The 23,111-nt window shown below is 36.6% G+C and overlaps 1 protein-coding gene across 1 annotated transcript in view; it reads left to right on the forward strand.

The window, feature by feature from the left end:
* LOC113055316 (thrombospondin type-1 domain-containing protein 7B-like) overlaps positions 1–23,111 on the forward strand; it is a 47,845-nt gene that overhangs the window by 19,893 nt on the left and 4,841 nt on the right. The window contains exons 3-22 of the mRNA XM_026221540.1: positions 3,297–4,137; positions 6,710–6,958; positions 8,334–8,494; positions 9,396–9,551; positions 9,979–10,179; positions 12,994–13,185; positions 13,745–13,988; positions 14,069–14,184; positions 14,300–14,432; positions 15,300–15,403; positions 16,720–16,911; positions 17,004–17,312; positions 17,709–17,887; positions 19,158–19,163; positions 19,351–19,505; positions 20,004–20,157; positions 20,965–21,103; positions 21,209–21,324; positions 21,412–21,526; positions 22,249–22,394. Coding sequence (XP_026077325.1) covers positions 3,297–4,137; positions 6,710–6,958; positions 8,334–8,494; positions 9,396–9,551; positions 9,979–10,179; positions 12,994–13,185; positions 13,745–13,988; positions 14,069–14,184; positions 14,300–14,432; positions 15,300–15,403; positions 16,720–16,911; positions 17,004–17,312; positions 17,709–17,887; positions 19,158–19,163; positions 19,351–19,505; positions 20,004–20,157; positions 20,965–21,103; positions 21,209–21,324; positions 21,412–21,526; positions 22,249–22,394 — 3,908 coding nt within the window. The remainder of the gene's footprint in view (positions 1–3,296; positions 4,138–6,709; positions 6,959–8,333; positions 8,495–9,395; positions 9,552–9,978; positions 10,180–12,993; positions 13,186–13,744; positions 13,989–14,068; positions 14,185–14,299; positions 14,433–15,299; positions 15,404–16,719; positions 16,912–17,003; positions 17,313–17,708; positions 17,888–19,157; positions 19,164–19,350; positions 19,506–20,003; positions 20,158–20,964; positions 21,104–21,208; positions 21,325–21,411; positions 21,527–22,248; positions 22,395–23,111) is intronic.

Genomic DNA, 23,111 nt, shown 5'->3' on the forward strand with positions numbered 1-23,111 from the left:
CAAAATTGAGTAAAACCGTCTCCCGATCTTGCCGAAAGTGACTTTGCTTGCGATGCCCTGCGAGTGACCTCATCCCATCTCACAGCTTTAAGCTCCTGTGACACCACGGGACAGGGTCCTGCTCGTATCTTAGTTCTGCTTCTCTACGCCTGCCTGCTGTGTTGAGATGAGAGAGACGGAGGGAGATGAACTCCCCGTGAGACATACAAGTCGGTCTGAAAGTTGGAGAAGCTTGTCACATCTGTGAGGGTGATTTGTGTGTGTGTGTGTGTTTGCATGTCTTCTCCAACAAACTCTACCCTCACCAAGTATTTAGATGCTTTTAAGGGTTAGTTCACCCAAAAATGAAATGGAAATTACTCACTTTCAAGCCATCCTACGTGTATATGACTTTCTTTTTTCAGACGAATCCAGTCGCAGTTATATTAGAAATTGTCTTTGATCTTTTAAGCTGTTTAGTGGCACTCAGTTGAGTGTTGCAGTGCATCAGTCCAAAAGAAGTGAAATAAAAAAGCACTCATCCTTAATAAAAAAGTGTCTCTTTATGTATATACACTTTCTATGTTTGTTTTTAATCTGGGATGCGATACATTTGGAAAATGTCTATTTAAATGTTTATATATATATATATATATTAGAGCCTGTAATTTATCGCATTAATTAGATTAATTAATTATGGAGAAAAATAACGTGTTAAATTTATTAATGCATTTAAAGCACTTGTCCCACCCCAGACCTATGTGGATCGTCTGCCATTTCATGCAGTCGATTGATGATTAATATGAGGCAACAACTAACTGCGTGATGGAGCCTAGAGAATATCCCTAAAATTCAAGATATGGGGCATCATTTACATTACATCACATAGTCAAGAAATATCACACGAGCTGTAGGCTAAGTGCAGTATCACACGAGTGCAAATGTGGTACTCATTTTATACAACAGTCCATTAAGAATTTAATATTGTGTTATTTTAGACACAATGTTGTCTGTTTTGCTCAATTTTGCTAACCAAAATATAAAGACAAATCAGAACTGTTCATCCCAGAGCAACCCACAGCGGCATTTAATTTCTTAATCCACATTTTTTCACAAATTTGGTGAACCATTTGGCGCATTGAACCATTGGCCATAGTCGCGTTGGATTTGAAGTGGCGCTGCACAGTCCGATCGGTGTATGACATCAAAGTACCGCGAGAGCGATTCAAAAGCACAAGTAGCTGTCTGCTGTCAATAAACCAATGATTCAATGAACCATTCGTAAAGAACCCTTTACTTAACTCCTTAATGAATCAGCCATTTGAACGAATAAAACGAATTAATAAATGACTTAATCATTAAGACATAACCACCACCTACTGTCAGTTTTAGTTTATTATTTAGAGTATCATTTCATTAAATGAATAATTTCATAATAATAATATTAAGAAAATTAATTAAATTTATAGCTCACCCAACCAAAAATGACAATTCTGTCATCATTTACTTACATGGTCAAAAAGAGTATATGTAATACATTTTATCAAACAAAATATTTATTGCTGAACCTACTTTTTATAATCTCTGTTTGATGCTTTGCACAACAGAGTAATTCCTCCAAATCTGATGTGCAATTAATTAGATTAATTAATCCCCTCATCATGTAATTAATTAGATTTAAAAATATTAATCGCTTACCAGCCCTATAATATATATATATATATATATATATATATATATATATATATATATATATATATATATATATATATATATTTTTTTTTTTTTTTTTTTTTTTTTTATTATTTTTTTTTTAATAAATGCTGTTTTGAACTTCTATACATCAGAATCAAAATGAAATAAATTTTAAGCAACACAACTGTTCAACATTGATAAAACAGTAAGAAATGTTTCTTGAGCACCAAATCAATAAATATAAATCTGCATTTCTGGTTGCATGGTTTATTCTATCCTCCACTAGAAAGGCTTGAGTAAATGTACCACTCGTCAGGGTTAAAAGCTTCACATTTCCCTTGTTTTTCCATTTTCCTCCCCAAATATGTTAGTTCAGACAGAGAACAATGCAACAACAACAACAACAAAAATCTCTTTCCTGGTGCTTTTTCTCTCATTGCCGCAGTTCAAGGCAATTATTCCCTCATTGAGAGTCTTTAATCAGCATGCCATCCATCAGGATCCTGATTAGTCGGGAGATCTCTGTAGGACAGGCCTCTGCGGTTTAAGTTTTACCTGAACCCCCTGCCTCTGAGTAAATTGATATTTGACTAAGGAGGATAAGCACACGAGCAGTAATAAGCGCAGTGTGAGGACCGACACACTAATGATCAAATGTGTGTTCGACTCTGACTGGAGGGTTTAGGCTGATCTCAGTGCTCATACAGTAATGATGTCATCCCATATGTCTCTGTCACATGGTTTTTGACTTCTCCATTGTGCATGAGGTGGCATTTTGGAGTATGGCAGGTCTTTTTGCTGACCTCACCAGTGGTGTGATAAGGAGAACATGGCCTTTGACACTTCCCCCTAGGAACAACAACAATGATATCAGACTTTTACTGTCTGTTTGAAGCATCTGTTCCCTCTGCCTTTCCTCTCTCTGTTCCCATTGCATTATATCACCATACTAAGGCAAACAGTTTTAATATAGTGTTAAAACAATGGAATTATTATTATTTTTGGTTTTATAGGATTTGTTTAGATACAATTACTCAAAAATTACAAATAAATTTATTTCAGTCCTGTGAACTTGTATCCTTTTGGACATAAAATTAGGATTTTGAAGCTTTTCCATACAAAGGTAGTGATGATGTATGTCAAACTGCAAAATTGTAATAAATATTATTTTATATTTTGAACACTACAATTCGAAAGTTTGTGTTCAGGAAGTTTTTTTTTTTTTTTTTTTTTTTTTTACGTTTATGTTTATGCCTTACCAACAGAAACATTTTAGAACATTATGAATAAATATCAATTGAATTGAATGTTCTGTCCTTTTATGTTCTTTTATGTACTCTATTCTACTCTTTTCTATTCTATTCACTGTTCCAAAAGAGATTAATTTGCAGCAATCTTGAGAATGAATCCCAATTTCATATTCTCAACAGGTGACATTTAAAGCTGCACAGTCCAATTTTTTTCCCTTTCTCTTTCATTCCAGCTCATTTCTTTTGACAGTGCTTTTTTACAATAAACATGATTATCCTGAATCCACATGTACAGTATTTATTTGGGCTTTAATAGACAATAGTACTATAATTCACTTCATATCCTGTGTGTCTTTTTTTCTTTTCCTGTAGGTGTATGGGGTGGATGTGTGGCCAGTGATTGTGGTTCAGTCGGGCTGCAGAGTCGCTCGGTGTGGTGTGTTCATTCTGAAGGCTGGAGCACACATCAATCCAGCTGCTTTCCATCTGATCGCCCGCCGCACCAGAGAGCGTGTGTGAAGATGTGTGAGTGGCAAAAGGATCTGTTTGAGTGGCGCTTGTCTCCTTGGGGTCCCTGCACCCCGAGTCCTCTTCTCCCAGTCAATCGATGTGTGACCGCTCAGCGTGGAGTACAAAGCAGAGGTTTGGTGTGTGTGAAGCGTACTAACGGCACCACGGTGAGCCAGCATGTGTGTGAAGCATTTTCTGCAGTGCCGGAACGAGAACAGGCGTGTTTGTTACCCTGCCCAATCGACTGCATCGTCTCCGCCTTCACCCGCTGGTCCACCTGCAGCCGCACCTGCGGGTCGGCCCTCCAGCAGCGCACCAGACACGTGCTGGCAGCGCCCCTGTATGGAGGAGCAGACTGTCCCAGCCTCACCCAGACACGTCCCTGTAACCATGACAACGCCCACCCTGCTCTCTGTCCCTCTGACCAACAGGAATACAGTTACAATTTGTGGGTGGGGCCCTGGAGCCCTTGCAGACTTAAAGGGACAGCGCCTGTTGGAAAGACAACGGTGGACTTTGGTTTTGAAGTTGATGGGAAAAAAACAGTCAAAGCTTCATATACCATCAAAAGCCACAATGAGAATAATCATAATCAAAACCATTATGATGAAAGAGGCCGCAAAGTATCCTGGGAAATAACCATTGGTTATCAGACTCGGCAACTGCGCTGTACGAGGAGTGATGGGAAGAATGCCATGCTAAGGTGTGCATCCAGTCTATTAATGATTAGGTCAATGAAGAAGTTTATAAATTCATCCATCTGTTCATCCACCCATCTACAGTACCATTCAATCAAATCACTCTTGTCTTTCTTTTATCCCTTCCTGTCCTAGCTTTTACTATTTTGTACGATAACTGAAACCTTTTATAATGGCACTTCTTCTGTTTATTGCCAGCTTATGATAACTCGCTTTTAAGTTCAACTAAAAGACACTTTAGATAAAAGCGTTTGCCAAATGAATAAATGTAAAATCCATCCAGACATCCATCAATCCATGATAGATCAGTCAGTGCACCAATTAATTGTATTTTTATTTTTATTGATTTTTATTTTATTTGTTATATTTTAATAAAATTGGATATATTTCATTTAGATGTTGTAATTTTATATTGCTTATTTTTATTCTATTTAATATCTATATTTATTTTAATTGAATTTATTTAATGTATTTTGTTTTTGCTTTATATATTTAATACATTGTATTTTTATTTATTATTTCAATTAAGTTTATTATAGTTTGTTTAGTTGTTATACTTATCGTATATATAATTTTTCTTCTATATTTTATTTGGATTTTTTTATTTACAATAGTTTAGTTTGATACTTTTCATATTAAATTAATTTTATTTTAATTTTAGATATTTCTACATATTTTTATTTCACTTTATTTATTATTTTAGTTTACTTTTAGCTCAGTTTTATTTAGTTTTATGCTTTTTATATTTTTATTTTCATGTTATTTGTTTTTTCTACATTTTATTTATGTTTAGTTTAGTTTAGTTTAGTTTAGTTTAGTTTAGTTTAGTTTAGTTTAGTTTAGTTTAGTAATCATTCACCCCAGACAGAGTTATCCAGAACACATGACTGCTCACTGGGGAAAAAAATAATCTGTAAAATATTGATTTTAGTTTAAATTGTGTTATTATGTAAGAAAAGATGACATCATGAAGTGATGCAATATACATTAAACTAGAACAAGTATGTAGGAAATTGTCAAATTATATACAGTTTAGCATTTTACAAAAATATTTGTCCACAGAATGCTGCAAGTAGTCAGAATGAAGAGAGAGTTGTGTAATGAAGAACTGTTGTATCCTACCACATGATGCTGTTTGTCCCAGAGAACATGTTATTTATGCATGCATTACTGGTTACACTGTCATAACAGAAACTAAATTATACCTTCTGTTGTGGGCAATACCGAAAGAGAGAAGACTTTTCACCTTTTCATTTTTCAGCTGAGGGAAGATTCCAAGCCTGCTGCTTTTAATAAATTTTTCATTAGATTTGAATTGAAATAGTACTTGTTGCTCCTAGAAAACTACAATAATAAGAGAGAGCGTAGGACTACCGTGTGTTGTAGTGAATATGAAAAATGAAGAAAAAGTTCTTAAAATAGCCACATGCTATCAAACATTCTATAGGACAGACATCTTGTGAGATTAAGAGGTTATGCTTTTGATTTGCTGCAAATATTTGCAAGTTCTGTGTATTTATATTTAATACAATCGTAGTTCTTAGCATCCATCGAGAGCCAATTGAATCTATAGACAAAAAATTTGTATAGATCCAGATAGGAAATGAGAATCAAAAAAGAAATGTTTGAACTAACTTTGTGGATATGTGGAAAAGTAGATTTTTGTTAATACAAAAAAAAAAAACATAACAAAATCAGCACTTAGTAAGGCTTATTAAGATTAAAAAACTTTGCATTCTCAATTTAAAATCCCATCTGAGTTTAATGTTATTTCTATAAGATGTACGCATCAAACTCATTATATGAAACAAGGTAATATCATTTAATGTAATTCTTTGGTTAGTATTTTATTACTAATAATTTTTGAATAGAATACTGAAGATTATCTGTTTTTGGTTGTATTTCATTTTTTAAATGTTCAGCTTTGTTTGCGGTTCCCTATTTAACTAATCCATTGATTTTTATTCAGTGTCAGTTCAACTGTAAAGCACATTTGCAATCAGTTCTTTCACAATGTTTTGTTGTCCATGCTATGCAGCAAACCTCAAGTGTTACCAACAATAAGATGCTAATGCCAGCCTTTTTCAACCGACCATTTACGCACTGCATAATAAATTAACATCATTTTTTGTCTTCAAATTACAAAATTTCCCTGGTGGTTTGCAAACTTTTTCGCCTTCGTATTTAAGCCAGAATAAACTTTGGAATAAATTGAACACCCACGGACCATCCCATCTCTCTCGCAGGATTTCATAGTTTGCTTTAGCTTGTTTTGTATGCCAATATATTCACCGAGAATCAGCAGCAACACTAAAGCCTTGGAGAGTTTGAGAGACAGCTTGAAAAATGTTCTGTTTATGTTGCTACCTTTTTTTGTCATGCTAACCACAGGCTAAAGCATGCCAGCAGCTTCAGTGTGTGTGTGAGTGCGTGCGTGCATGCATGTGTGTGTGGGTAGCTAGCAGAGGGCCACAAAATATCAATCATGTTTTTTACAGCAGTAAAATTCTTCATTTTACAGTGCAATAAATATGTGGTAAAAAAAGATGACACTGTAAATTTCCTTCTCATCTCCAGTCTTTGCGACCATGACAACAGCCCCATGAACTTTCGTTCATGTGTGATGCCCAGAGACTGTAGAGTGTCTGATTGGTCGCAGTGGAGTCTGTGTTCAAAGACATGTCGGACATCTGATCAATCACCCGGCTTTAGATTCAGGAGTCGCAGCCTGACGAGAGCAGCCATTGGTGGAGGAGAGCCATGTCCCATCCTGGAGGAAAGAGCAAACTGTAATGTTTTGAAAGACACACTGCCACTGTGCCCAAGGTGAAGAGACTGCATTGCCAGAATTGTACATCCAAATCTCTTTAAATGTTTTAATTTGTGCTAAATGCATTAGATCTTAAAGGGGACACCGGATGCCCATGTTCCACGAGTTGTCATGGTTCTTTAGGGTCTTCGTGAAAATCTCTGCAACATATTTTGGTTAAAATTCCTTAAAGCTGCAGTAGGTAACTTTTGTAAAAAATATATATTTTTTACGTATTTGTTAAACCTGTCATTATGTCCTGACAGTAGAATATGAGACAGATAATCTGTGAAAAATCAAGCTCCTCTGGCTCCTCCCAGTGGTTCTATTGCCATTTGCAAAAATACATCGCTCCCAGTAAGAAATCAACCAATCAGAGCTGCGGTCCGTAACTTTGTTTGTGTTCAAAATGTAGAAAAATGAATATAATAAGCGAGTACACCATGAATCCATTTTCCAAACCGTGTTTTTAGCTTGTCCTGAATCACTAGGGTGCACCTATAATAAGTGTTTATATTCGGACTATTTTAGATTGCTTCGGGGGGTACCGCGGCGGAGTAACCCAGTACCTTTGTGATTCTTCATAGACATAAACAGAGAGAAGTAGCTCCGGCTATGATGTTCTTCCGCAAGACGCAAGCAGTTCTGTTTATTAACCGCTAATGTGTCAAAAGTTACCGACTGTAGCTTTAATGGTCATGTAAAACAACACCCTTTTTACCTTGTCAAAAATTGCTCTGGAGTCCATTAACAGCGAGCCGTTTCCGTGTGAGGCATGTCTCTTTAAATGATAATGAGCTACTGCTCACCCCACCCCTCTCTTCCGGTTTTTTGTATTCAGTTGCAAGTTACCATCAAAAACAAAACTAATCCACTGCATCCTCAGTGGCTCTGATGTCGGGAGAAAATAAAGAATCTTATGTTCACTTTACAAAACAGTATGACTCCATACTGCTCAGAAAATCTAAATGGCTTAATTATTGAGACTGTTTTTGTATTGGGACTGTTAGGTTTTGGGGGGATTAAAAAAGGAGTGAAGGGATTTTTATCATTTTAGGGTGGTTGTGTTCGCACACTGCTAAGACACATTTATATACATGTAAAAGTAAATTTTGCATCCGATATGCCCTTTAACATCAACATAAAAATAAAAATCCTCATAAATGTATGTTATTGATCTTATTGTGAATGATTCCTCCATGCATATGTTTAATTTCTTTTAAAAAATAACGTATAACGTTTAATCAAATGTCACTCTACAGTTTTATTATTATTATCATTATTATTGACAATCTGTTTAACTTGGACATACATCACAAAACAGATGAAAAGATGTACTGAACAGATATGACTCTTTAATTTGGCTTGTATTTTAATTGGCTGGAAATACAGGTATGAGTGGAGGGTAACCAATTGGAAAGCTTGCCAGGTGGTCCCACTTTTGAGTCAGCACGACCATCGCCATAGCAATACCAGCATCCTGTGCGGAGGTGGGATCCGGACCCGAGAGGCATATTGTGTCAGGATCCATAACATCACAGCACGGTCCCATAGTAAGAACACTGTTTTCGATATAGTTAACTTTTCAGATAACTTTTTGTTTGGCAGTACCACGGTATTATTTGAATATCATTTTATGATAATCATTCGGTTCTTGGTGAATATCAAAATAACAAAGTATTACCCAGGGGTGGGTAGATGTAGACCAATAATGCCTTTTTAGTGCATGTATGTATTGGAATAAGTTCAGTTAAAAAATTGAATCCAAGATGGCAAACAAATGTGAGTGAAGTTGTTTAGCCTTATGCATCATTCACTACTAAAATGCATTGATAAATAGGTTTCATTCTATTTGCAAAATGTGTGTATTTGTGTGTATTATATATTTTTATGCTTATTAGAGTATTGTGCCATTAGCTTAGCAGCTTGCTAACATTACACTGTTAGTCATGCATGCACTCCATATGAAGAGCGTAAAATTGCTGCCTATGAAGCGCGATCCAAGTCATTTATGAGATTCCATTTCAATGAGGATGAGCCTTGGAAGGCTTTTTGGTTTTGGATCAGAGCACTAACAATGTGTCCATCTCACAGTACAATAAGCAAATGGGATTAACGCAAATGAGAGTCAATCTTTTAAACATTAACACCATAAACACAGAGGGAAAAAATATTTTCTAGATTGCTTTCATTTTATTTAATCTTTCATAGGCTGGTGAGACTCGGGGGGGGGGGGACGCTAAGGGGGGGATTTAGTTTCCTCTGCATTTCAGTTTTTTTATTTAAATGGTAATCTGTGGCCACACAGTGAGAAAGACGGATTTGAATTGCATTTATTTTTGTGCAAGCTTCTGTTAGAGCTTTAAAAATACATTTCATACAGTTTCAAAAAGATCTCCAACTGACTACTTGTGGTAAATTTGAAACTGTCTCTCTCTGTTCTTTCACTATTAGTCAGTCGGCCTGTTGGCAGGAACTTGTGCACCAGGCCTTTACCGCCACTGGCTGAGTCCTGCTTCATTCCCTGTCAGAAACATTGTCCCCTCACACCTTGGTCACCCTGGGGACCCTGTCTCCATGACAACTGTTTGGAACCTCAGGGGAGAAGAGGTGAGAGCCGAAAGCATCCCATCGACACAAATCCATGTCTAAATCACACACACATAGATTCACACCCCCTGTCCTTGGTTTCTCCTCTCAGTAATGTAAATGATGTGTGAAAATCTAGTTGGGTATATTTCTGACCCTAAACTGAGGTGCCGCCCACTCAGTGGGGTGACAGCTTTATTCCTCTATTTAGACTCGTTCTAGAGCATTTTTCTTTATATTCCATTTTCTGTTTCTTCTCTCATCTTCCTTAATGTGCACATATATTAGGCAAAGATATTTGGCTGTTGCGCTGCTTATTTTGCCAGAGTGTGGGAACAGTATCTGCTAAAATGTTGGAAATGAGCATGTTTCAGTTTGAGTCATCGTTGAGATTTAATTTTTCCTTTTGGTGTTTTTTTTTTTTTTTTTTTGCATGTATACACCTCAGTTTTCAGGACGAGAGCTCGTTCTGTAATTATGGAGTCTTGGGTGGAGTCCGACAGTTGCCCTCACGTCAGCGAAGCGATGATCTGTGATGACCCCGTCTGCTTCATGTGGAGGGTGACATCACAGGGGCCCTGTGTCCCTCAAAATGGATCATGTGGCCCAGGATTCCAAGAACAGACTCTAGAGTGTTTTTCTGCCACAGGTATGCAGGTATCCCTGGCCATTTACAACAACATTTGACCTAAAACTGAAAATTGTGTCATCATTTTCTTACCCTCACCTGTATGATTTACTTTATAAATTAATAGATCAATAAATGTAAAAAAAAAAAAAAAAGACATAAATTCTGGTGCATCAAATCTTGAAACACCATATTTGAATATATGCAAATGCAAATGAGAAGGATTTCAGGAATTTGCAAACTGTTTTATGGCTTCAGAAGAATATAGCAAGGCAAATGTGCTACTTTTATGTTTTTTATGGACTATACTTTTATAGTGTTTGTTGTCAATTTTGGAGCCTGACCCCCCCCCCCCCCATCCCAACCACCAACACCACCACCACACACACACACACACACACACTCACACTACTACCATTTTAATGTTTGACGGCAGTACAACTTTTTTTTTTTTTTTTACTTTTACTTTTACTTAACAAGGATTAATTGAATTGTTCAAATTTAACAGAGAAGACATTTTATAATGTTACAAAATATTTATTTTTCAAATAAATGTTTCTTTAAACTTTTATTTGAGAATCCTAAAAACAGTAAAAAATTATTTCTGACCCCAGACATAGACATTCACAGACATTTTGCAAAAAGTCTCCTTTCCTGGAAGAAAAAAACATTCTGAAAAATTTGATTAAGACAGAATTTACAGCACTATCACTTTAAATATTCTCAATCCTGTCATTTTCTCCTTTATCCCTCTAATTACTTTCAACCTTCTGTTATCCCTTTCCTCCAACTCTTCAGTGATTAGTTATTTTTACTCACATAAATCAATGATCAGCTATCTTTTAATCTCCTCTCATCTTTCCTCTCCTCTCGGCGGGTATGTGGCATATTTCTTTTTATTGAGATGAGTTTGAGTTTTGATGCACAAATAAACAGAGACACAACTGCCAAATAGCCTCAGGAGTCCTCTAAGGTCTTTCATTGTAATGTCACTCTTCCATGTCAGGTGCCTGTGTGTGTGTGTGGTGTCCATCAGCTGTAAGTATATGAGTGGTCTTAAGGGATTTACCACAGAAACATGTCCGTCTGTGGCTTGGCAGTCGTCATACATGACAGGACACGGTGAACACATCTTCCCAGCATGCACTTGGATTGTTCTGGAAAATGCTAAGTGAAGCTGAAATGCCAGAGCCATTAAAGTTGAAGTGCAGTTGACTTAAAGTGATCGTGTATTCCTGCTGGAGATTTTAGTTGTAATCACTTTACTATCATTTTACTATCACTATATATATATATATATATATATATAAACAGATTTCAAAATACACGAAAAAATGCATTACAGTATATAACAAAAATAGATATTAGTATATTTACATTTATTTCAAATGAGTTTTAGACATTTTAGACTACGTATTTTGACATTTTTGGCAAGTATTTTGGCAAGTATAATTTATTATCATTCAGTGTAAACATATTGTTCAAAATAGATCTTATATTTATCCAAACAATTGGAAAGGTATTTTCTTGCTCCTTGAAGTAAAATTGTGTGTCAAAGCTTAAAAAGAAATATATTTCCAATATTTTTTCTTAAGCAGCGTTGTTGTTTTTTTTTAACAACATATATTTAGCATATATTTGAAATATATTTTGGACAGTGTAAATCAATATTTTTATTGTATTATGGTGTGGATGGTTTTCAGGGTATTGCTATGGTTTTGATCACATTACTATGCGATTGCTTTTCAATTGAATGGTTGCTAATAGGCAATTGCTTAATGGCCTTAGCAAAGAGGTAAAGAGTAAGAGTTAAGAGGTAAGAGTTTTTGCAATGGCCAGACATGTTTCACAGCTTTATTTGCAGAAGTTATCACTCGATCTGTGATCTTTCTGAAGTTCGAAATTTATGAAGCAGCATGCTATTGAATCCTGTTGTCCGTCAGCAGTCCTGCGGTTCTAATGCACGTCTTAAGGCTCTAGGTAGATAATCACTCTGGGAAATTGCTTCTTTTTACAGTGCAAATAGGTGAAAAAAAATCTTCCTGTCTGCCATGTGAAAATAAAATAAAATAAACCCTTATAACACAACAGGAAAGATGGTGATTACAGGGGTCATAAAAATAAATATTAGGAGCTGATGAGACAGTCTTTAAAAAAAAAAAAAAAAAAAAACTTTTGCATTTATATTTGTGCATTTATATTTTAGCCAATGCATACAATTCAGAGAGATTTAAGGAGAGACTTTTTTAAGGCCAACGTTTGAAGAATGTTTCGGGAAATACTGCTCTTCCTGTAATCTGTCTGTCTGTCCATCTGTCAATCTATCTATCTATATAGCTAGCTAGCTGTGAAGCATTTAGTATTTTCCAAACTGAACTGAGTGATATTTTACTTCAGCATTCATTATCAAATAATTTTTTTCAAGCTGTCTGATAATTAAAAAAGTGCCTTAATATTGCCAAATCACAGTCTTGGAGAAAAGAATAGAGCAATCAGAATGCTATTAAACATCTTATTTGCATATTATTCAGTTTGAATTAATGAAAAGTGATTGTTAGGTGCAAGATAAGAGGAAACCTAGATATTTCTGTGCTTAAAACAAACCATGATCTTTATAGCAATGTTCTCATTTTGTTTCTTGGCAATAAACTAAACTGCATATTTCCCTGTGTTGTATCATTAAGACGTTAATTAAATATGCTTGTTTGTTGGGAAATAATAAGTGTTATTCAAAAGGAAGCTGTGAAAAGATAATAAACATTATCCGGTATGTTGATATAAATAAAGAAAATGAGAAAGATTTTTTTTTTCCTGATCTTCATCTTGGTGTTCCAGGTGAGACGGTCCCTAGTGATCAGTGTTCAGGAGATCCTCCTCCAGTCCTGCAGTCATGTGAGATGCCCTGTCCTGGGGACTGTGTGTTGGGACACTGGGGTCCCTGGACTTCATGTTCCCAATCCTGCTCCAGTAAACACCAAGAAGGGAAACAAAGTCGCTCACGCCTTGTTCTGGCTCTTCCTGGAGAGCGTGAGTTCAGATTGAACATTTGGTTCACAAGCATTTCTTTCATGCAGCGAACATAAGACACCAGGCCAAGTGATTAGCGCACAAGTTGAGCTCTGAATTTCTTGAACATCACATTTTGATTACGATAAAGATGATATGATTATGTTTTGTGAAGATATACTGCGAACATTCAAGAGTATAAACAATAAATACACAAAGCACAAACTATGAAAAAGTGTTGGAAATGTAACGTTTCCAGTTGTTGCAGAAAAACAGTGTACAGCATTCTTCGCATACTGGGCTTCTTTGAGGCTCTTTCAATGTAATTAATTCAAAATGCTCTGATTTGACCCGAGGTCAAATCTCTAATCCCCATTTTAAAACAATGTTCTATTAGTCTTTGTCCCGTCATCCCCTTATTGTATTCTGGTCCCCATAAATTAGCTCTTTCACATTAATTATAGATTCTCCCTTCATGACATAATCATCAGGGACACATCCTTTGTTTGACCCCTCAAACATAAGGGTCTATGTTCTTAAATATCTATACGTACAGTACATTTTTATTTTTTTTTTGTAGAAGGAAAGCTATGTCCTCTGGCCCCTGAGCTGGTGCAGTGGAGAGCCTGTGGCACAGAACCATGCACAGTGTACTACTGGGATACTTCACCTTGGGATCCCTGTATGCCAAACACCATCACAGTCGAGAGTGAAGGTAACAGTGCACCTCCACAGATGGAGAATGATGCCACCTGCGGTACAGGGGTACAGATGCGCCAAATCACATGCAGGAGAGCTGGGAATGGACATGTGCTGCCAAAATGGTAAAGAAACACACAAGCTTTCATCCTAAATTCTGTATATAGAACACTCATACAGAAAATCTCATACTTATCAACTTTAGGTGTCCTGAATCCTCTCGTCCTGACTCCATCCGGTCTTGTCCTTTACCTTGCAACATTGACTGCATAGTCACACCATTTAGCGAATGGAGCGCCTGTCCCACTTCCTGTTTATCAGGTAAACGTGTAGACCGCTAATCCTAACAACATGTCCTAACCAGGAACAACTTGACAAGCTCAAAATTTTCACTTCATGATTTTTCTCCCAATACTTGTGAACTTTGCTTTTCTAGTGAATGCCAGTGCACCAACTCAGTCTCGTCACAGGATCATCATCCAGAGACCTGCTAATGGAGGTCAAGAGTGCCCAGATACTCTTTATGAGGAGAGAGAATGTGATCCACCCCCTCTGTGCCCAACTTACAGGTAAAGAGAGAAATGGTTAAATGAGCGATAAATGATGTCTGTTACGCTAACCAAAGCTGCATTTATTTGATCAAAATTCAGTAAAAACTGTAATATTGTAAAATATTATTACAATTTATTTTTTAAATTGTAAAATAGAATTTATTGCTGTAATGGCAAAGCTGAATTTTCACCAGTCATTATTCCAGTCTTCAGTGTGACATAAATCAACCTGATTATTGCAAAGCTACATATAGATCATGACGTAAAAATCAAGTAAATCATTATAAACTTGGGTCTCACTTTATTTTAGGGTCAAATTCTCACTATTAACTAACCATTAACTATGACTTTTGCTTCGATTAACTCCTTACTTGCTGCTTATTAATAGTTTATAAGGTAGTTGTTAAGTTTAGGGTATTGGGTAGGATTATGGATGTCATGCATTATATGTACTTTATAAGCACTAATAAACAGCCAATATGTTAATAATAGACATGCTTATAAGCAACTAGTTATTAGTGTGAATTGGACCCTATACTAAAGTGTTACCTAAACTTGATATCAACATAATATAATTACCAGTAGCTTATTAGTGATTCTTTGTTATGAAAAATGCAAAAAACAATTGAACTTTAAATGTGATTTTGATTTGGAAAATTATGAAAAACAATATTAACATGAATAAACTTAAAGCTTTTATATAGTGTCCTTTATAAGACAGAAAAATGCTCAAATGTAATCAAACCATGTACAACATGTGGTGTCACTCCATTAAAATGTGGCAATGCGTAGATGTGCCAACAAAATACAAAATGTTCAGAAAATATAATTGGATATTAGCCAGACGCCGCAACATGTTTTCTGTGCACTGATGTTTCCTGGCAGATGGCAGACCCACCGCTGGCATCAGTGCATTCTGGTACCTGATTCGGTGAGGCAGGCTGTGGGTGGGCCCACAGAGGCATGCGGTATTGGCCTAGAGAAAAGAGGTAAGTGACAGATTAGGATCTCTGTATGATTTAAAGTTTTATTAGGAAAGTTCTGTAAAACGTGGGTTACTGTAGGACTATTACTCGTCTTAGAAATTCAGATGGACTTCTTCACTGCCTGCAGGTCTTTTTTTTCTTGTAATTTTCCCCATACTATCTACTCTTATAGAAAATTGTCAAGATGACAAAGGGGACACAGAGCATGGTGTGACATCTGACATCTCTGTTCCTGGGCCCTTTTTAAAATATCCTGCTGGTGCTTCATGTAAATTTAAAGGTGTTGGCCTATCAAGGCACAGTAGGGATCCTTTCAAAATGCGGTTTGCAGCAGACAGCAAATAAATGACTCCCTCAAGATTTGCACATTGGGCTAATTTAGGTAACACAAGCAGAATGATTATCTATAGCCCCTTTCACACTGCAGTTCTGGCAAATACACGGGTAAAGTGTTCCGGCAATTGTTCCCGGTTCGCTAGATTTTGCACTTCCACACTGCCATTGATTACCCGGGATATGTGCGTGCTTTCACACACAACCCGTAAAGATCCCATAACGACACGTGACATCAGGGTGTAATGTGTAATGAACGAGTCGAAAACACCATGCACGTAATACTTTCACTGAAGCTAGTAAACGATCTCAGCATCAGCATCTCTGCTTCATTACAGTTTGCACATATTTTTTTGTCGCAAACGTTGATCTTCCTTCAAAACAGCCGATAAAAGAGTCGCGCGATAACGCGCATCATCACTTCGACATGGCATTAGATCTGGCTTTTGTTCACACAGCACTTGTCCCGGGATTGGACCCAGCAATGTTACTAGGTCCCGACCCAGGTTCAATGCCGGAATCAATCCCGGGACGTGTTTGCTTTCACACAGAAGGCGACCCGGCAATGTTCTGGCAATTTGCCGGGTCCGCCATGCAGTGTGAAAGGGGCTTATGTAAATTATTTGTAAAACCATTCTTACTTAAATTGTTCATTGAAACTATTTACATAAGAAAGGTTTTACAAATATTGTACCCTAATTTGTTCTGCTGATTGAAAACGATTGAGGACTAGTGTTTTACAGAAGACCTTTAGAATGTATTTGTACACCTTTAAGGGATATTTCACCCAAAAAGGATAATTCTATTATCATATTTTAAGACATTTTTAAAATAAGAGAAAAATCATACAGAATTTTTGACAGAATTTACATTTTGTCACATTAGATCGACATTTCACTGTTGACAAAGTTTGAAAGTGTCCAAAATTTTTTATCATACTTCGAACGGTGCAACTGATATCTTTTCTATCTCTGTCATGTTTTCAGAGGTGACGTGTGTTGGTGCGGATGATTCTCCTGCAGATGTGACGGACTGTTTGAGGTGGGCTGGACTGATGCCCGTCCCGGTGAGGGAATGTCGTGTGCCATGCAGAGATGAATGTAGCTTCACCTCCTGGAGCAGATTCACCGAGTGTCAAGGCTGTGGAAGTTGGCGCACTCGTACCCGATCTCTGATAGGTAACATGTTCAACCATAAACTATTCCGATTTTCTAAATGTTTTGTGGGAGCGCACACACCATCCAAGTTCCCCTTCCATCCAATCTCCCAGGTCGCAGTAAGAAGCGCTGGCGATGCCAGCAGGAAGAGACATTTCCTCTCCTGGAGAAAGAAACATGTCCTTGTTCTGAGTTTCACACCCAGGCTCAGGGTTCCTGGTCTCCTTGTTTGCTCTCACCAGCAAAAAACATTGCTGGCCATCCTTTCATCCAAGGAGTTTCCCTTCAAGGCCAAAAGACAGTCCAGGACTGGCGAGCTCAGAGGAAGAACAGCGACTGTGGGCACGGGAAACGCTACAGAGCTCTTGCCTGTCTGGATCACCTGGGACGATTGGTGGAGCCAGCTCTCTGTAGAAGCCCTGGTGATTTTTTTTTTTCTAAAATTATCAAATAAATTACCATTTATAATGAATTTATTATTTATATGTTTTTCAGACCATTTTTATTTTTATTTACAATTATTTAAATGACTTTTATTCTAAATTTTAAATTAAATTTGTCTTTTAAGATAAATAAATAAATCATAGATTTACGATAACTTTGCAAATTCTTACAAAAATTTAACTTATGATAAATATTAAGATACTATGACATTTGAATTCATTCTTTATTTACAAAAATGAATTGCATAGATGTTCCAAATATATATATAATAAAAATTCAATATTTGTTGTTTTGTTTTGTACTATTGTAATTTAGATTGTATGTATCTTCCATGTACATGTACCTCTAAAGAAGTGGCGTGTATGCTGTCACAGGTTATGAAGAGGAATCGTGTCATGTAGCCTGTTCTACGGACTGTAAGCTAAGCGAGTGGTCGAACTGGTCCGCCTGCAGCGCCTCGTGTGGAGGGGGGGTGAAAGTTCGCTCTCAGTGGCTACGAGAGAAGCCTTTCAATGGAGGTCGGCCCTGCCCAAAACTCGATTACAAAAATCAGGTGTGAATGATTATTCAGATCAACTTCTACTTTATCGATCTTGTAAGAAATGAAGAAACTAATCAGTCTAAATAAGACATGGGTAGTTCTGAGACCTAGTTATTATTGATAATAGAGCTGTTTAGTCTATTTAAATTAGCCTCAAGGAAAAATCACCTGCTGTGAAATTATACATGCCTCAGTTATATGTGTTCATAAAATTATACATATTGTATCTTCATCTGTGTGAGAGTCACAGAGAACAAGCTAGTGTGTGTGTAAACCTACTGTATAATTTATTATTCATTTGGCCTGGCTTTGGGGGTCTTCCCCAGGTTTCCACAATGTTTCTCAACCACTTGCTGTTCTTTTAAGACAAGACTGGAGAGGACCAAGACCTCCAGGGAGTGAACCTCTTATCTCCCCTGCTTTTTGCCTTTTCCTTTTATTTCACTCTTTTTATTTTATATTTCATCAGGGCAGGTCAAGCAACATTAAAGTTTGATGGATCTGAACTGGAGTCGGCAAGACTTTTACTTCAGCTCAGTTTCGCTCATATAAATGAACCACTAAATAACGAATCTATGGTGGGGTCAAACATGTTCCAATAGAAACTAATGGAAAATATGTCCTTTCCTTTTTCCCTTTTTTCCCTTTTCCGTGTTCCATCTTCCTTTGCTTTCCTTTATTTTTACATTCCTCTTCCCTCCTTTTCTTTTTCTTTTCGCTCTGCATTAATTCCATTTCCTTTCCCTTTTCTTTCATTTTCTTTTCCTGTTCCTTCCCTTTTCCGTTTCCTTTACATTGCAATATTCTTTACATTTCCTTCCTTTTTCTTTCCCCTTCCCCTTTTCTTTCCCCCATTAATTTTCTCTTACTTTAATATACTCTGCTTCTGCATCCATTCCATTTCCCCTTCTTTGTTTCTTTTCCCATTCCATTGCTTTAATTTTCGGTTCCTGGTTCCCTTTCTATTTCCCATTCTTTTCTTTTCTTTTCTTTGTTTACTTATTGCTTTACTCTCCCTTACACTATTGCTTTTCTCTTCCTTTTCACCCCTTTCATTTCTTCTTTCTTTCCCCATTCATTTCCTCTGCCTTTCATATATTTTTCGTTATGTGTCTGTTCCATTTCATTTCTCATTTCCTTCCTTTACATTTTCCAATTTTTCTTTCCCTTTTACCATTATTTTCATTTTGTCTCTTTTCAATTTATTTTCTTTTCACTTCTTTCCTATCCCCTCTGTGGTTTTGCTGCCGGTCATGTTCTGCTGATATGAATATCTACAAAGGCTCAGGTGAGTCCCCTAGAGAATTGTGTGTATTTGTGTTCATAATATTTTGCACTTATGTGTTTATGTGTCTGCTTATATAAGAATTAGAATGCTATATTTTTTTTCTTTACATGCTTGTGTACACAGAGACACACAAACCACACAATTGTGTGCATGCTGCCCTAACTATAAACATCTTGTCTGTGATCAGGTGTCTGAGGTACTGCCCTGTTACTCTGAATGCAGTCAGTATGTGTGGGAAGTGGAGTCCTGGTCCATGTGTGTCCTAAACCCACCAAACAATCTCAAGAACTCTGGATCAACCCAGCCTGTGTGCGGAGAGGGCTTCCGGACCAGCAAAATCCAGTGAGATCATTACGTTGAGCCTTGAAATAAGCTAATTATCTCTGAAGTCACTAAAAAAAAGTTTCAATAAAAATATGTTGTCTCGTACTGAGAAAGTCTTTTAAAGTGTACCCGTTCTGCCACAGAACAGCAGCACAGTATATTGTGTTTTACCTCACAATGATAAAACATCCTGTGTTCATCACACAGCAAAATTGTCTCATAAGTCAGCGTTCAAATCCGAGGAGAGGTCACAACAGTGCCAAACAGATTCATGGGGTCATAACTCTGCTTCTTAAAGATAAGTGAGGTCGTAACTCTGTCCTTCAGACTAAAGTGAGGTCAGGGGATGATGGGAAACCATGGGTAATGTTATAACTCAACAACATTTTCTGGTTGTTTTTGTGCTCTCACTCTGTAACATTTTTTTATTTTTATTTTTTGCTTAAGAGGTGCCACAATCCCCCTAGACATCTACATTTTAGGGTAAGATCAAATTTGTATGTCTCTGGCCTAAAGGTGCATGAAAAAGGGAGGAGAAAATCAGGATGAGGTTGTGGATGACTCGCTGTGTGACCAGGAGGAAAAGCCAATCAGAATCGAGACCTGTCTACTGCCGTGCCCCGCCCACTGTGTGACATCAGAGTGGAGCCAGTGGACCAAATGCACCATGGTCAGTTGTTTGACTGATGGATGAATAGATGGAGGGGCTGATGAATGGATCATAAAATGTTAGGTTGGAGGGAAGCTTGTCATGATGGGATGATTGAAATAAGTGTTTATTCCTTAGTGATTATATTGCAGTGGATTTAACAAATTGGTTCACAGTAGTACTGAAATACATAACAGTTAACAAAAGTTTTATTATACTTATAAATCTGAACTTTTTAAAACTGACCCCAGGAGAATAGCAAAAGCTACCATCTTCCGTTTGGATTATGGACTGTTGAGAGTCCCACAAGAAATGACTTCATCAGTGATTAAATAATCTTAATTCATATAAAAAAATAAAGGTGCATTGATTTTTCTTTTGTAATTATAATCAGACAATATTAAGGGAATTTTTCTTCTGCAAGTTTAGCTCTTCATTTGTGCCATTGTGTTGATTACCAATAGAAATACTTGTGGCCTATCCCTACATTAGTAAAAGCAAAGGAAAATAGTGTTTAGCGTAATGCATTTTTAAGTCTAGAGTGCCTGGCATTGCACATGAATAAATAGAAAATTACACTGTTTGCAAGGTGCATGATTAAACGGAGGTCCTGAAAAAGCATTTTACAACTCAAATAGCACAACTGAGTGCTTTACCAAAAATATAAGCTACAAATTACTGCCTTTAAATCCTCCAGAATGTCTTGTCTCTTAGACATGAAAATTGCATTACTGTAAACACGATGAATAGGAAGTCCCCATTAGGATATAAATGAAAGATTATGTATTGGTGTATTTGCATGTCTGATTCATGCTTGCATTCCTCCAGGATTGTAATGACGGTGATTTGAGGTGGAGGAGTAGAAATGTCTTGAGGTGGCCAGAAGGAGATCACACCTGCCCAGATCTAAATCAGACTCAAGTCTGTATCAATATAACCTGTCTCAAATACTCCTACGTTTACTCAGGTGCTGTTACAAGCATACACACTTTAATAATTTACAGATTGTAAAATGCGTTCAGCCCACATGATATAGTGCAGGGAGTGAAGTGTGTTTTGATATGTTGTGAAGACTGGAGTAGCTGTCAGCTCAGTGAAAATGCAGTGTGTGGCCATGGGATGAAGACCAGACTCCTGAACTGTGTCCGCAGCGACGGGAAGCTGGTGGAACTGAGCATGTGCAAAGAGGTAACTGTACTTTTCTCACTAGAATTCTCTCAACCAAAGCTTTCAAAGAAATCCAGTTAGTTTATTGTTTTCTTCTCTTTTTTTCAGCTGGGTCCTTCACGTGGAAAGCTCTCTGCCCCCTGTGAGGTGGGCTGCCCTGTTAACTGCCTGATTACAGAGTGGTCCACCTGGTCAGAATGTTCACACTCCTGTGGAAACCAAAGTATGATCTCCAATTTATATAATAATAATAATAATAATAATAATAATAATAATAATTATTATTATTATTATTATTATTATTATTATTATTATTATTATTATTACTATTATTATTATTATTTATTAACATTTTATAATTATATAACAATTTAAAACTTTTTTTTAGAAAACATAAGTAGTGCTTTCCTTCTCAAAATTGCACAATAAAATATTATATATATATATATATATATATATATATATATATATATATATATATATATATATATATATATATATATATATATATATATATATAATATTTTATTTAAAAAATCTTAGTTTTTTTTTTTATACTGGCAAATAAAATGAATAATTCTAATAACAACAACAACAAATTTAGTTATTTATTATTAATAAATGTTTAATATTTTTTATAATAATATAACTTTAATGAAAACATAAGTGGGGCTTTCCATTTCAACACTGGCCAGTAAAAAAGAATCTAGTATCTTTGGAAAGATGTTTACACCCTTGAGAGTTCAGTCATGCTTCCTTGAACTTGGCTGTTGTTAGAGACTTAATTAAAAGCTTTTATCAGTCTCATTTATCTCAATTCAAGGCTCTGCAGGCCCCATGAGTAAACACTTCCCAGGGCGCTTATTAAACTTCAGTGTGCAAACAGAGCTCTCACTGGACTTCTGATCCCATGTGTTTGTGTCTTGTTCTATGTGAATTTTCCAGGTCAGATGACACGGTCCAGGGTCGTTTTGCAGCCTGCCGGAGAAGGAGGTCATCCCTGTCCATCTCAGCTTTCCCAAACTCACCCCTGTCCCATCAGGCCATGCTACAGTTGGAGACTGGGGGACTGGAGACCGTGCAGGGTGGAGGTAGAACTGATGCGCTGCACCTGACTGAGTTAAACTCAAGCAAACAACTGCATCTGTTGCTGAGACACTGTCCTTTACATGCACAAATGATCAGACTAAAGAAAATTTGCATGGCTGAAGGCTACTGCTTTCCATTAAACTGTCAAAGCAAACCCATCATATCAGGGTATTCGCTGTGCTCATAGGAGATAAAATCAGCTCTGATAGAGTTTTCTTTCTCAATCGCAGATCTTAATGCAGATGTGTCATCACATATAAGTAAACAATGGTATTGAAGAAAACCCTATTCAAAGTTGTATTTGTGTTTCATTTAGCAACTAAAAGTATATGATATACGGGAAATTAAGAAACTAATACTCAACTCAAGTTTTATTTACAAAGCACTTTCAAACCCGTTAAAATGGACCAAAGTGCTGTCCATAAATTATAAGTAAATTTCAAATTCATGCAAACATAACATTTCAACAAGACATAACATAAAGAAAATCATGCAGCCAATCCCCCACAATTCTCCGACGCAATCGAACGCCGCAAGCTCGATGAAATAAGCAGGTCTTCATAGATACAAATAAATTGTCAATAAAATAGAAAGTTCCTTCATTAGTGTCTCAGCAGGTCTTTTTAGTAGAATAAATGCTACCAATTAAAGGTGCATTTTTATACCATGTGTAAAATCTCACTCCAGCCTCACTGAAATAGATGGCCTGAGCAACCAAA

The sequence above is a fragment of the Carassius auratus genome, chromosome 36 (assembly GCF_003368295.1).
Source record: "Carassius auratus strain Wakin chromosome 36, ASM336829v1, whole genome shotgun sequence".
NCBI classification, from domain to species: domain Eukaryota; kingdom Metazoa; phylum Chordata; class Actinopteri; order Cypriniformes; family Cyprinidae; genus Carassius; species Carassius auratus.